General features: G+C 43.7%; 1 protein-coding gene across 1 annotated transcript; it reads left to right on the top strand.

The window, feature by feature from the left end:
* The first annotated feature begins 1,822 nt into the window (after window positions 1–1,822).
* On the top strand, window positions 1,823–13,267 carry ATIC (5-aminoimidazole-4-carboxamide ribonucleotide formyltransferase/IMP cyclohydrolase). The gene is made up of 16 exons (XM_075283762.1): window positions 1,823–1,884; window positions 4,038–4,164; window positions 5,247–5,323; window positions 6,308–6,374; window positions 6,493–6,581; window positions 6,787–6,938; window positions 7,012–7,168; window positions 7,941–8,066; window positions 8,264–8,371; window positions 8,975–9,060; window positions 9,906–9,995; window positions 11,091–11,219; window positions 11,488–11,580; window positions 11,869–12,051; window positions 12,139–12,291; window positions 13,093–13,267. The coding sequence occupies exons 1-16, from the start codon at window positions 1,872–1,874 to the stop codon at window positions 13,210–13,212; spliced, it is 1,770 nt and encodes a 589-aa protein (XP_075139863.1). The 5' UTR covers window positions 1,823–1,871; the 3' UTR covers window positions 13,213–13,267.
* Window positions 13,268–14,164: the final 897 nt, after the last annotated feature.

Here is a 14,164-nt window from a genome sequence, read left to right as displayed (position 1 = left end):
TCACTCAATAAGACAATATAATATGTAAGGCAAGAATCCTAGAATAGTCTCCATATTTTGGCACATTCTAGATTCAATGGCAGAATCAACTTTCCCAATATAGAACCTGGCAGCCAATATAAGAACCATACAGGAGTCAAAGACGCATTTTATTATTCGTCCCTCACTATAGACTAAGCGCCCCCCTGCAGATTGTGCAGCTGATCGGCCACAAAACCGGCAGTGCGAACCACTCCACCAACTGTCCTCATTCATCTCAGCCTTATCAGTGAAAGTGAAAAGGGAGGGGGTCGGAGGGTCAGAAAATGGAAAGGAATAACTCTTCATTTTCATCAATGGGAATGGACCAAAATAACTTCCATACACGTTAAAGGTCTCCCCCACATTGGATAACAGTCCCTCCTGCATTGGAAAAAAAAGGGTCCCCTGCACATAACAATTAGAGATGGGCGAACTGATTCGTCACATGCCGAGTTTGACCTGAATAGTTCAAAAACAGTCAATCAAAATTGTTGCCAATCACTATAATAATTAAGCAGTGCGCAGTAGAATGATTGAAAAAAACAGGACAGGGGACAGACAAAAGTAGGGGGAAGAGGAAACACTAGTGCGAGTGTTAACAATAAGAATGTGGATGCCAACTGCAACACTACTGGTCTGACAGCTCCACTAGTAGCTGCAATGTTGTCGTACTTCCAGAGAATACAGACATTTTTTAAGTGAACCACATATGTTGAAATGGCGTATTTGTTTACAAATTTCAATTTTCACATTAATCTTTGGGAAGCACTCTTGGTTTAAGGAGTGTATTTTCAAAAATTGGGTGATATTTAGCTGAGAGCCTCTGCAATTGTCTGCCAATGCTTTGGAAATAACCAAATTAGGCCTCAAATGTGCATGGTGCTCTTTCATTTCTGAGCTCTGTTGTATATCCAGGTGATAGATTAGGGGCGCATGTAGAGTGTTTCCAAATTCAGGAAACAGAGCATAATAACTGGAGAGCTGGCCTTTCTCAGTGTCGCAAACTGGGCATAACATACTGGGCACTGAAATGGCAAATATTTCTGCACATTTCTTTATGGAAAGCATATCTGGGGTCAGAATGATCACTTTAACCCCGTGATCAATTATGTGAAGGGTGCAATTTCCAAAATGAGTCACTGCTTGGTACTTTCCTCTGCACTGGCCAATGGTGATTAAACACAAGGCGCTCGTTCTGCCACTGAACCCCAGTCATGATTCCAGTGAATCCCATCCACACATTGCAGAAAAATACAGGAAGCGGAAACAATGCGAATTTGAAAACCGTTGCAACTTTGGAAATCGCAGCGCAGCCTGTCAATTATATGTACGGAAACGCCAGCGGTTTCTGTTAAAAGTGCTGCACGAAAAACCGTGATGCGATTTTTCTCACAGTGCTTTTTTGCTGTGTGGCGCGTTAGCCTATCACACGTCACTATGCATTTCACTCACTGGTTTATTGGCATAATAGAAATGTGCTATTTATGACTGCAGATGACAAGTGAAAAAAAGCATGGTGTAAACACAGCCCTAAGGAAGTAGACTGGATAAATCACGGCTCTCACAGGTGTTCTCTCCTCCGTCGCTAGAGGCCGCTGCTGCCGAGTTCACTTCCACGTGATCAATGAGACTTCCTCTCAATGAACTTCAGCGCTTCTGCGTCACACATTCCATGCCCCGCCCACACCACTGTCTGTCATTGGCAGGCTCCACCCTCGGCCCCGCCTCCCTGATTACAGCGCTATATTACCTTTGCAGCCGTCACTTTCCTGACGTCTCTGTCCCCGCCCACCTGATCTCCAGGCCCGGACTCACTGACTGCTCACACGTGTAGTGGCGGCGCTGCAGACATGGCAGAGCTGGGTAAGGGATGCTCGTGCTGCTCGTCTTCCGGCTGCTCTTTGCCCTGCTGGTCTCTGCTGCATTCTACCTTTATAGCATGCTGTCATATAAGCTACAATTCAGACTATGCATATCAGTGCAGTATATTATAAACCGCCTTGTGCTCTTGCTACCTACCTCTGTTATGTCTGTGTGTGTATGGTGTCTATAGTGTATATATGCATGCAGGTTATTAGCTGTCATACTCTGTGTACTCTCTGCACAGTCTCCCCCACTTTGTAGATCTGATCTGATGCATGTATATGGGGCCTAACAAAGCCCCCCCCCCCCTCCAATCATGCTTTGGGGGCCCCCTTTGAAACTAGTTGTGGAGTTCTCTTAACCCTCATTGTTGCAATCTGTGTGTGTATTCAATATATATTATTATATCTCCTGTGATGTGTGTGTGTGTGTGTGTGTGTGTGTGTATAATATAAATATAAATAATCTCTTTATAAATATATATACTGTGTGTGTGTATATAGCAGTCCCAGTTGTTGCCAGTATACCAGTGCTGGTGGTGATTCAGGTTTCTTATCACAATTGATCCTGCTCTTTGACCCTCCTGATAATAAATCAGTAGATGATGTTACATATTATGTGTAAACCCACCCCACCCCTGATATGATCTGTATGATATGCAGACCCCCCACAATAGCCGTCTTTGTACGTCCGCTCATGTGCAGTCATGCTGGGCTCATTCTCCACTTATAGGTTGATCCGTATAAAATCTCTTCCGGCTGTGAATAAAATCTTCCTCCTCCATGTGACTGCACAGATAAAGGCAATTATAATGTAGCTGAGGATCCCGGTCACATGTACATGGGCTTGCACAATATGGGGGTCATTTGGGGACAGCAGAGTGTGATCTTGTATGGCGTATTTACACCATTATGAAATTAAGGATCCCTCGTGCTCTGCTATGTAAAGGTGGGATTAGCTTGTTGTGTTTTAAAGAGGGTTGGGGCAGGGGGCCGAACAATCAACTTTGGCTTCAAAATAAAAGTTCTATTGGACAGTTATAAATAGACTTGGACACCTGGTTTGTTACAGATTTACTTTCTTATACTATTATCACACCTGTGCCTGGGCTTTCATTCTTTGCATCTGCTTGCCTCAACTCATTCAGGAGCCAGGGACATGCAAGTGGTGAAAGGTGTAGGAGGGGCAGCACTTGTGGTCAGAGAGGAGGAGATGGGACCAGGATGTTACCCTGATGGTATTAGGTGAATATTATCAAAGGTAAACACAAAAAATGGATCAGGGTGGGTTCACATCTGCGCCCCGGTCTCTGCTTTGCAGGTTTCCATCTTCTGCCCAAGAAACTAGACAGGAGACGGAAACCGGCAGTCAGTTTTCAAACGCTTTCATTTGAATGGGTTTGCAAAGTGTTCGCTCGTGAGCATTTTGTGGTCTCCATGGAGAAATTTATTTATTGTAAGTTTCGCCGCGGAGGACACTGACTGCCAGGTTTCTGTCTCCTGTCAACAGAAAACTGAAACCCACAAAACGGTGACCGGGCGCAGGTGTGAACCCGCCCTGATCCATTTGTTTTATGTTTACCTCTGATAGTCCCCACATGTGCTTCACCTAATACCATCAGGGGTAACATCCCAGTCCTATCTTCTCCACTTATGTGTCCCTGCCCTTAGAGTTTTTTTTATTTTTTTTTTTTATTAGAATAACAGATCCGATAAACCGACTTGAAAGGGGCCTTAACTGTATGTGCCAGAGATATCTGTGCTGTTAGTTTCGGCACCGCTATCCCTCCACTGTCAGAAGGACGGACCTTACCACCTGCCATCATTGCTGAGCAGTGAGCAACTGTCTTAAGGACCAATCCTGCACTGCTTGTCTCTGAGTAACAGGCAGGGGTGTACACGTCAAGCATAGCTAACCCTGTTCTCCCCTGCTAGTAGACGTCCCATGCGATCAAACTATACAGCCATCTTTGGTATATATGGTGGCGGTCTTGAGTGACTGGAGTCAGTAGTGCAGATGAATGACAATGTTCTTGGCTGCTCTTCTAGCAATGCTCTTGCTGTATACAGCAGCTGATCGGTATTCCTTCAGCCCGTGCACCCTGCAGGAATAAACCTAAAGACTTGTACCTAAAAGTTGACTTTGCCTTCCAGCTCTCTTCAGTGTGTCTGATAAGACTGGCCTTGTGGAGTTTGCCCAACGCTTGAGCGCTCTCGGTCTTTCCTTGGTGGCCTCGGGTGGAACTGCAAAATGTCTGCGTGATGCCGGTCTCGCTGTCAGGTAATGATGACCCTTATATACAGGTTACACCAAATAAATATATATACTCCTAGGTCATTGTTCTACTTTCTGGTATCCTAAAGGGGTGTTTGCTTTCAGAGTAGCACTGTTATGTTATTTGTGCCATAGTAAGGTATGGTTACTAGATGGTGGTCACTGGGCAGCGCATGGACACTTATTGTGTCACTATTGTGATGCGGTTCTTACTAACGGGTGGTCCCTGGAAACCTCATACACCTTGTACACCTATAAACCTCATACACCTTATACACCTATAAACCTCATACACCTTAGATTCCTTTAGCCTGAGGCCCTTTGTGGAAATGCAGTGGTTTTTTGGTTTTTTTTTTTTTTTTTCTTCTACCTTTTGCTCAGTCCACTCCTGGCTCAAGGAAAGAAGTATAAGAAGTCTTATATATTCCCCATTCCTTTTGTAGCCATCCTTGACTTTGGCTAAAAAAACGCAGCAAAATCTGCAACAAAAAAAACAGCTGCATTTCTGCAATGTGGGGCCTCAGCCTTAAAGGGATGTTATCATTGGATACCCTTTTTTCCTGACTAATGTGTTGGAATAGCCTTAAGAGGCTATTCTTCTCCTACCTTTAGATGCTTTCGCACCACCATTTGGTAAAAATCCTAGTTTTCTTCAGTATGCAAATGAGTTCTCTTGCAGCACTGGGGGCGTCCCCAATGCTGCGAGAGAAATCTCCAGAGCCACCTTAATCTTCGCCTGTATCAGCCTATCCCTGTGTCTTCTGTCCTGGGGTTCAATCTTCTAGGCATGTGCAGTCTGCTCTGCCATCGGGCCTTGGGCAGAGCTGACTGCGCATGCCCGGGCCACAAGAAAATGGCCACTTACACCAACTTACTGTGTAAGCAGCCATTTTTCTTGTGGCCCAAGCATGCGCAGTCGGATAGCAGCGGTGGACACCAGAGTGCCAGGAACTGGTGAATCTCATGGGATAAACAAAAAAAGTGCATACAGAAACTGTTTAAAAAATAAAATAAAAAATCTTATGGCATAATGAAATTGAAATTCATTAAAAAACTGATTGCATTTTGCATTTTTTTTCTTTTTTTAGAGATGTGTCTGAACTTACTGGCTTTCCAGAGATGCTGGGGGGACGTGTAAAGACCCTCCATCCTGCAGTACATGGAGGTGAGATATAACTGCTGTTAACCATTACAATGCCTATTTGTGTATATTTGAAGATAAGTGTGTGTGTGTATGTATGTATGTATGTATGTATATATATATATATATATATATATATATATATATATATATATATATATATATTTTTTTTTTATTTTTTTTTTCAATAACTGGTTTGTCACTGGGTGGTCCGTTCACTGTTTGAACAAAGCGGTCGGCCATGCCTGTTTCTGCTGTATTTATTCTCTATGGAGCTTCAGGAGGTAGCCGAGGACTGTATTCCTATCTGTGGTACGCCCATGTGAATGTTGAGTCTTCACATTCCTGACAGCAACTCTATTTGTACAGGAGTAAGAGGGTGCCCCTTGTGTTGATCGGTGGGTGACATGCCAGTCTTGCCCATCAATCAGTTTTCCTCAACTCGAGGGGCTCTTGCCCATGTACAGCACACAGCTGTCTCCAGCAGTCCCATAGAGAATATATGGCAGGGCACATGCATTGGTCTGTTACTTGACCAGCACTAGGAAACCAGACTGACTTTCTTGAGTTCCAGCAGTCAGATCCCTCCCCCATTGATGATGAAGACATGATGGGGGACTATCAAAAAGGGGTACCTACAAAACTACTCCCCCTTCCCTCATCAGCATGTGATCTGTTGGGGATAAACACTGGATCCGGCTAGGTTCACATCTATGCTGAGATTTGTTATTGAGGTCTGCCGTGGGGGGGCGAGTGGTTACCCATGGACACCAGCAGACCTCCTAAACTATAATGGGTCCATCACGTGTCCGCTATTTTTATACTGAAAAATCAGGCACAATTTTCCATTATGATTCACATTTTCACATCTGTTGCAATCGCCAATGTATATTTTATCTCCAATATGGTGGCACTAGGGAAGTGCCATATAAAGGAGTGAACAGATACATTATAAAGTCTTTCTGTGCTGTCCCATTTACCTGGGCTCTGATCTGTTCCTGTTGTCAGGTATTTTGGCGAGAGGCACCTCTGAGGACCAGGAAGACCTTACACGCCTAGGCTTCAGCTATGTCAGGTATTCCAGTAGTGGGCTGGGATTAGACCGGTCTTTGTTTTTTCCATGTACTTGCTAATGTTTGGTTACAGATTGTTACATTACGATGATGGGATTTGCTGTTTTGTTTTCCTTACAGAGTTGTTGTCTGCAATCTGTATCCTTTTGTTAAGACCGTATCTGCCCCGAGGGTGACGGTGGAGGAAGCCGTTGAGCAGATCGATATTGGTAAGTGGCTCCTGAAATCTGTTTGATTGTGGCTTTCGAGCTTTGTTTACTATCCAGACTCCATCAGTATTTCTGGATGTCCTTGGAGAAAGGCTTGTATACCTGCAATTGGTCTTGAGGTTCATTCTATGACACTTACGTACACTACGTCAGAGATGCCGTATAATCTTGAGGTAGATTTTATAATTCAGTTTTTTTGGTTCAGGTGGCGTAACGTTACTTCGCGCGGCTGCCAAAAACCATTCCCGTGTCACTGTCCTGTGTGACCCCAATGATTACAACAGTATTGCAGATGAAATGGAGAAATCAGAGGCGAAGGACACGACCCTAGAGAGGCGCTGCCAACTGGCGCTAAAGGTGAGCTTGTGATGAAGCAAGTCTGCCATCTTATATTCTCTCCTTATATTACACCTTCTGCTTCTCTTGCCAGGCTTTTACTCATACAGCGCAGTATGACGACGCCATCTCAGATTATTTCCGTAAGCAGTACAGTAAGGGGGTGTCCCAACTCCCACTGCGATACGGGATCAATCCTCACCAAGTACCCGCTCAGATCTTTACTCGTGGACCAAAGCTTCCTTTGACCGGTAAGAGTGACTTAACATGCCCTCTCCAGACCTGGATTGTTGCCCCTGGTCTTTTCCCCTCCCCTCCTCTCCCCCCTGCTTTCCCCTTTGTTGTAAAAAAAAAAAAAAAAAAAATTTCTTTGAAAAACCTTCAATAAACTTTAATGTTAAATAAAAAAGTGACTTAACAGTACAGAAGAAATACCTGTAGATCTTGGAGTTAGTGGCGTAGCACCGCCCACTGGACTCTTAATCCTGAAATGAGCTAATGATATAGATGACACGTTATGCAGAACCATCTCTCATTTTGTTCACCTCCTGCTCTATAGCATCCTGTCTGCAGACTTTATTGCAGTGTGACAGGCTTACTTCATACACTGGTGGATCAGACTAACCCCTCGTTCACATCAGCGTTTGGATTCCTTCTGGGGAGAGTCCACATGGGGACCCCCGACCGGAATACAAACGCAATTGCGGTGCTATAAAAGCACATGGACCCCATAGACTATAATGGGGTCCTTGTACTTGCTGTGCACTGCCTGCACAAATCAGATGGTGAACTTTCCTGTCCGCACGACGCCTGCGGAGATCTGGCGGTAAGCACACGGACTCAATTATAGTCTATGGGGTCTGTGTGCTTTTACTGTGCTTGCATTCGGTAGTGTTTTTTTTTTTTTATATATATCATACTCAACCAGTGTGGCCAATTTTAAGGTTGCACTGCCAAAATATAATAGGATTAGTAAATCTGCCCCATATTACTTGCTTATTCTAATGTCTTGTGTCTCTGCAGTGCTGAATGGCTCTCCAGGGTTTATCAATCTATGCGATGCTCTGAATGGCTGGCAGCTGGTGAGAGAGCTGAAAAACACGCTAGGCCTCCCCGCGGCCACCTCCTTCAAACACGTCAGCCCGGCAGGTAATAATGCAATGGATTTTTTGCTATACCGTAAGGCTTCTTTACTAGTAAAAACTCAGCATTTATTTAGAGTAATAATTATTCTTATACTCTAAATTATTACTTAAGTTTGTGCTGCTATTTCTATTTCTTCTGCTACATGCCTACTTTATGTACAAGCTCCCTGAGTAACTTGCAATATCCACTTCTACCACTAGGTGCTGCTGTTGGTGTTCCTTTGACAGAAGAGGAGGCGCAGGTGTGCATGGTTCATGACCTGTACCCCACACTCACCCCCTTGGCCACTGCCTATGCAAGAGCCAGAGGTATGAGCTGGTTTATGTGATGGCCCATTCTAAACGTCCATGTTGTACATATTCACATAAGCCCCGTACACGTCTACCAATCTGCTAAATCTTCACAATTTGCCAGTAACTAATGGTCAGCCGGCTGCTTCTCTGCTTCACTGGCTGGAAAATGTATAAGATTGGCTTAAAAGGTTTGCACTAAGTAGTCCCCTTCTTATTTTGGGCAGTGTGTTAATATCCACAGTTTGCTTTTTGTGTTAAAGGGAATGTCCAGGAGTTACGTCTTTATGGTTTAACCTTAGGCCATAAATATCTGATCGGTGGGGGATCTCTCAGGTGGCCGGTGATGGTGGCTGGCCAGTATATGGGCACTGGGTTGTGTATAGCACAGGCATCACCAGCGGCCCCCTGACCGATGTGGGGGCCGTCTGTATGCCCCTTCCACTGGCCAGGTAGTATGGTCTATCCTGAAGGATTGGCCATAAAATGCAATTCCTGGACAACCCCTTTAATCATTCTACAGTATGTCTGTGTGGTGAACACCCCCTTGTATCTGCAATGGTCACTGTTTTTGGGAAAACAAACCATTCTTGTCTGGCTATATATCCATTTCTTTCCTAGGTTCGGACAGGATGTCGTCTTTTGGTGACTTCATTGCCATTTCTGATGTGTGTGACGTTCCTACTGCAAAAATCATCTCTAGAGAGGTATGTAAGAGGCGGACATACCATGGTCATTGGAATAGTGGGAGTTAAAGGGGCTGTCCAAGACCTGACACTGGTGCGGCGATCCTCAGGATGGGTCAATAAATCAGATCTGTGAGTCCCAGCACTTGCTGCCCCTGGATCTGCACAGTGTACGGAGCCAGAAGTGGACTCATCTGTACACGGACTAGTGTCTGTGCCAAAATACTGCGCTCCGTTCCTATTCAAGAGAATGGGAGCTGAGCTAAAGTATTCACGGTGTCAATAACTGTTTACTTCTGTCCTCACAGTGTACAGCTATCTGCTCTTGATGGTAGGTGTGTTGGACTCTCACCAATAACCTAAGGATTGAACTAGTGGATTAAAGGCTCCTTGTACTGACATATGTGATGTCTGTATCTATAGAATATGAGAGAACGCATTGTTCAGTAGAGCTGTATGTGGCCAGTTTGTTACTCAGATTTTCCATTGGCTTTCATAGAAAGTTATCCAATGTCATTTGAAGCTGCTACATCTGTATGTAATAAGTATTTAGGTGGTATACCCCTTTAAATCCGGTACTGATGAGCAGATGTTTATTAGGTGTATCTTGATGATGAATCCTTCTCTATGAACACAAATGAAGTTTTTATTATTTTATATAGCACCATTAATTCCATGGTGCTTTACATTTTGGGGGTTACATACAGTACACAAATTATACAGGTAGATATAATACTAACTGACCGACTGGCCCGGTGGGGTAGAGGGCCCTGCCCGCGAGGGCTTACAATCTATGAGGGAAGGGGGGTAAGTTTAACTTGAAATACTCCAGGTTGGTAATTTGCATTCCCTTAATCTGTTAATAGGTTTCTGATGGTATCATAGCTCCAGGGTATGATGAAGAGGCGCTGAAAATCCTCTCCAAAAAGAAGAATGGAGGGTATTGTGTCTTGCAGGTAATGTATCCTCATACATGTGTTATTGATGGCTTCTGGTTCCCATTATGGAATACGGTTTAGCAATGCCAATTCTCCCAGATTCCTTTGAAAAGTAAGATGACGCACTGTGAATTGTGTAACTATGGAGGTACTAGAGTTTGGGATGACCTGTATTAGCATGCAATGTGCTATTAGCTGTCCTTATTACCACTCCTGATCATTGGATCAAGATGGGTAAACTTTATATAGTATTAGAAGCGCATGTAGCAGTGAACGTGAACAACGTCATGTGCAGCTAGTAAGAGAATGACACAATTGTAGCAGATTCCTATAAATCTGCCAATGGTAGAATACCGTATATATTTGAGTATAAGTCGACCCGAATATAAGCCGAGGCCCCTAATTTTACCACAAAAAAACTGGGAAAACTTATTGACTCAAGTATAAGCCTAGGGGGGAAATGCAGCAGCTACTGGAAAATTTCAAAAATTAAAATGGTTGGAGTTTTTGGATGCAGTAGATGCTGGGAAAGGGAAGGGGGTGTTTTGGTTGTCTGTCTGCCCCTTCCCTGAGCTTGAGGACTTTTTTTTTTTTTTTTTTTTTTTTTTTTTTTTTTTCTTGGCCCACTTGGAATTCAGTCTGGCTGAATATTGGGTATCTGCGGTGCTCCTATTAACCCCTTACCGACGGAACAGGAGCACTGCAGATACCCTATATTCAGTAGACCGGGCACTTTCAGACACAGGGATACCTAATGTGTATGTGTCAGTCATTTTCTTATTTTGTATGTATTCTAAGGAAAGGAGATTTTTTTTTTTTTATCTTTTTTAAATCTTTTTTTTTTTTTTTTTTTTTTTCCACTATTTTATGGGAGATTCTATACATTAATATTGTGGCTGGTCATAGACACCCCCCCCCTCCAAAAAAAATAAAAAAATTTTTTTTTTTTTTTATTTTTTTTTGCTGACTCGAGTATAAGCCGAGGGGGCCTTTTTCAGCACAAAAACTGGGCTGAAAAATTCGGCTTATACTTGAGTATATACGGTAACTGTATTTTCCAGATGAGCCAAACCTTTAGATTTTGCCGTGACATTGGCGTGTTTTCTTTGTTAGGTGGACCCGAGCTATGAACCAGATAGTGCTGAGCTTCGGACTATCTTTGGCTTGCAACTGGAGCAGAGGAGGAATGATGCGGTTGTGGATGGCTCTCTATTCAGCAATGTGGTTACAGCAAAGAAAGAGGTACAGATCTCAGGTCCACGTCTCCGGTGTGTTCACATTCAGCTTTAATACTGCATTCATACCTATACAATGACTTCTATGCTGGAGTCTCTCCAAATGTTCTCCAAAATGGAGTGATATATCAGTAATGGGTTTAGGAATCTGTTGGCAAGGGTAATGCTGCAGTCTGCTTTATTCTTGCTGTCAAAGTACCAAAAACTATGATGGGGGGAGGGGAGGATCATCGTATGTATATTTATTTTTAATGTATTTAAATTTTTTTTCCCAGCTCCCTGAGCCCGCCATCAGAGATCTGATCGTAGCCACTATTGCCCTGAAATATACCCAGTCTAATTCTGTCTGCTATGCCAAGGATGGCCAGGTAAATGGAAGTTATCCTATGTTTATCCTTAAAGGGGTTGTTCTACATACAATAGACTTTCAGTGAAGTCTGTGTGCAGCGGTCAGCCCACTCAAGCAGGGAAAGGCTGTCCCGTTCAGGAGATCAAACTCTTATCACTTGTCCAATGGATAGGACAAAGCCATATGTAATACATAGGGTTAATAACTTCTCCTGCGCTTCTTCCTATAATGTAGAGTCTTTCTGTACAGACTACTATATATATGTTAGAGCATTTAGGAATTCTAATCTGAGGTCTTTCTATGCCAGGTGGTGGGTATGGGTGCAGGGCAGCAGTCCCGTATACACTGCACCCGGCTGGCTGGGGACAAGGCCGATAACTGGTGGCTGCGGCACCACCCTCGTGTTTTGGGAATTAAGTTTAAAGCTGGAGTGAAGAGAGCTGAGATTTCTAATGCCATTGACCAATATGTGAGCGGCACCCTAGAAAAGGTTAGTATATACTGGCTGTATCAGGACACGTATAGGATATAAATAGGTGTCATCTATGTATAAGCGCTGTGTCCCTTCTGCCCTTAGGAGGAACTGGAGCAGTGGAAGGCCCTGTATGAACAGCCCCCAGAGCTGCTGACCCCAGAGGACAAGAAACAATGGATTTCTACTTTAACGGGCGTCTCCCTGAGCTCTGATGCATTTTTCCCATTCCGAGACAATGTGGAACGGGCAAGGAAGGTGAGATTATTGGCGATTGTGGATGGCTAAATTGGTCATGTCAAACAGTGGTTGGTTAACAAAATGGTTTTTGATTCAGGTAGACTTTGGATGCCATGCTACTCTTGCAGAGTTCCTGAAATGCCAGTAAAGTGGAATCCCCTGCCATGTTACCCCCATTTTGGAAACTACACCCTCCCCATCACCCCCAAAAAGGAATTTTTCCAGAGGTGCAATATGTTGTGCCCAGCTCACGTAAAAACGAACTCTTCAAAGGCTGTTCTGTCTGGGATACCCGCTTTAGGCTAAAGAGTGTCTCTGAAACCAGCTGGGTGCAACATATCTGGCACTGAAATAGTCTCTCTGGAAAACTTGCAATTTTCATTTTTCAGCTGCGCATTCATTTCTGCAAACAAAATGAATGCAACACTAAAGGGTTAAAAAAATACTCAAACAGTTTGACCACTTATGGGGTAATGGAAGTATTCATGAGAAATTTTGTAACACACTGTTGTGCCAATATAAAGCGGAGATATGGTGATTATTAACATATTTGGTTGTACGACTGTCTGAAAAGCAGAACACTTTACATTTGAAAACTGCTAATTTTTCTGTGTATTATACAAAAAACAACCTGCAGCTGCACTACACACCCAGCATCAGGGTTATGGAAATCCACAAGGCACTATGAAGATTAAAAACTCCTAATGTATAAACTAAAGGTTCTTTGTCAAACACATTTGATCAAATAGTAGGAATCCATGTACCTGCCACGACAGGGCGACATTACACCCTTATTTATTTTTGTCCTTCTTCTTGCAGAGCGGGGTCCATTTCATTGCTGCTCCTTCTGGTTCTGCGGCTGACAAGCTCATCATTGAAGCGTGTGATGAGTTGGGCATTGTCTTGGCGCACACCAACCTGCGGCTCTTCCACCACTAACATTCCTAATCTCAGGACCATTTGCCTTTGCTAGCTTATCTTTATACTGTTACAAATAAAACACTGTATTGCACTTGTTGCATGTTGTTTGTTCTGTTATGACTCCGGTACAAGTATATATCAGATCACCACCTAGCAAAAATCCCTGGCCTGGCTGCGCCCATTTTCTGTGTATGCACATGGCAAGGGAAGAATCGCTAGACTGGCTCCCGGGGTTACTAAGGGCAATGGGTATAACTATTGAAGAGTCACATTAAAATGCAAGTGGGGACAGGCATCCATAAAATCCAGAGAACGCTGACGTGTTTGATCTCCGTATACACTGCAAGTGAGCAAAGTTATTCCTATGGAGTTGCAGGTACTGACCCATATTATGTTTGGATGCGGTCTACTCTAGGTCCATGTGTATGACAATCTGTACGTGTTTCTCTGCAATCCAGAACACTTCACTAGCAGCAGATGACCCCCAATAAGATACTCAGGGAGGCATAATCATGACTCCAGGTCTCAGGAACGTCAGTCGAAGGTTTAGAGGTAGTCTGACACAGCCCGTCTCATAGGCACTTATAACTGTGCATATAGGCAAGTTTTGAAAATTCTCCAGACCTATTGGGGACTGACCTGCAGGCTTACCCAGATGTGGGCAATCTAGTGGGAGACACCATGTCGATCTCCTTTAGGACAGGGTTGAAGTTGTGACTGCCTACTGTACAGTCATTTAGCCTTTCAAAGAAGCTATACAACCTGGTTTGGCTCCACTAATATGGCAGGAACCTAAAGATGTGGCTTTTGTTTTGTTGCATAACAAACACCAGCAAAACCTAAACCATAAACTAGCAGCAGGTACCTGATACGTGTGAGGGCTAACTGTTGGGAAGACAATCCAAGAATTTCGGAGACTTGTGTTAGAGCATGCGGAGGACACTCCTGTAACTACCTATAGTCTTCAATG

Source organism: Leptodactylus fuscus, chromosome 8, assembly GCF_031893055.1.
Source record: "Leptodactylus fuscus isolate aLepFus1 chromosome 8, aLepFus1.hap2, whole genome shotgun sequence".
Classification (NCBI taxonomy): domain Eukaryota; kingdom Metazoa; phylum Chordata; class Amphibia; order Anura; family Leptodactylidae; genus Leptodactylus; species Leptodactylus fuscus.
The sequence above is the reverse complement of the archived record's forward strand: the minus strand, read 5'-3'. Positions and strand labels throughout refer to the sequence as shown.

Excerpts from the sequence above, each read along its gene's own strand:
- ATIC (XM_075283762.1), top strand. Across the intron at positions 8,067-8,263 it reads CAAACACGTCAGCCCGGCAG|GTGCTGCTGTTGGTGTTCCT; the intron begins GTAATAATGCAA and ends TTCTACCACTAG. Across the intron at positions 9,061-9,905 it reads CAAAAATCATCTCTAGAGAG|GTTTCTGATGGTATCATAGC; the intron begins GTATGTAAGAGG and ends ATCTGTTAATAG.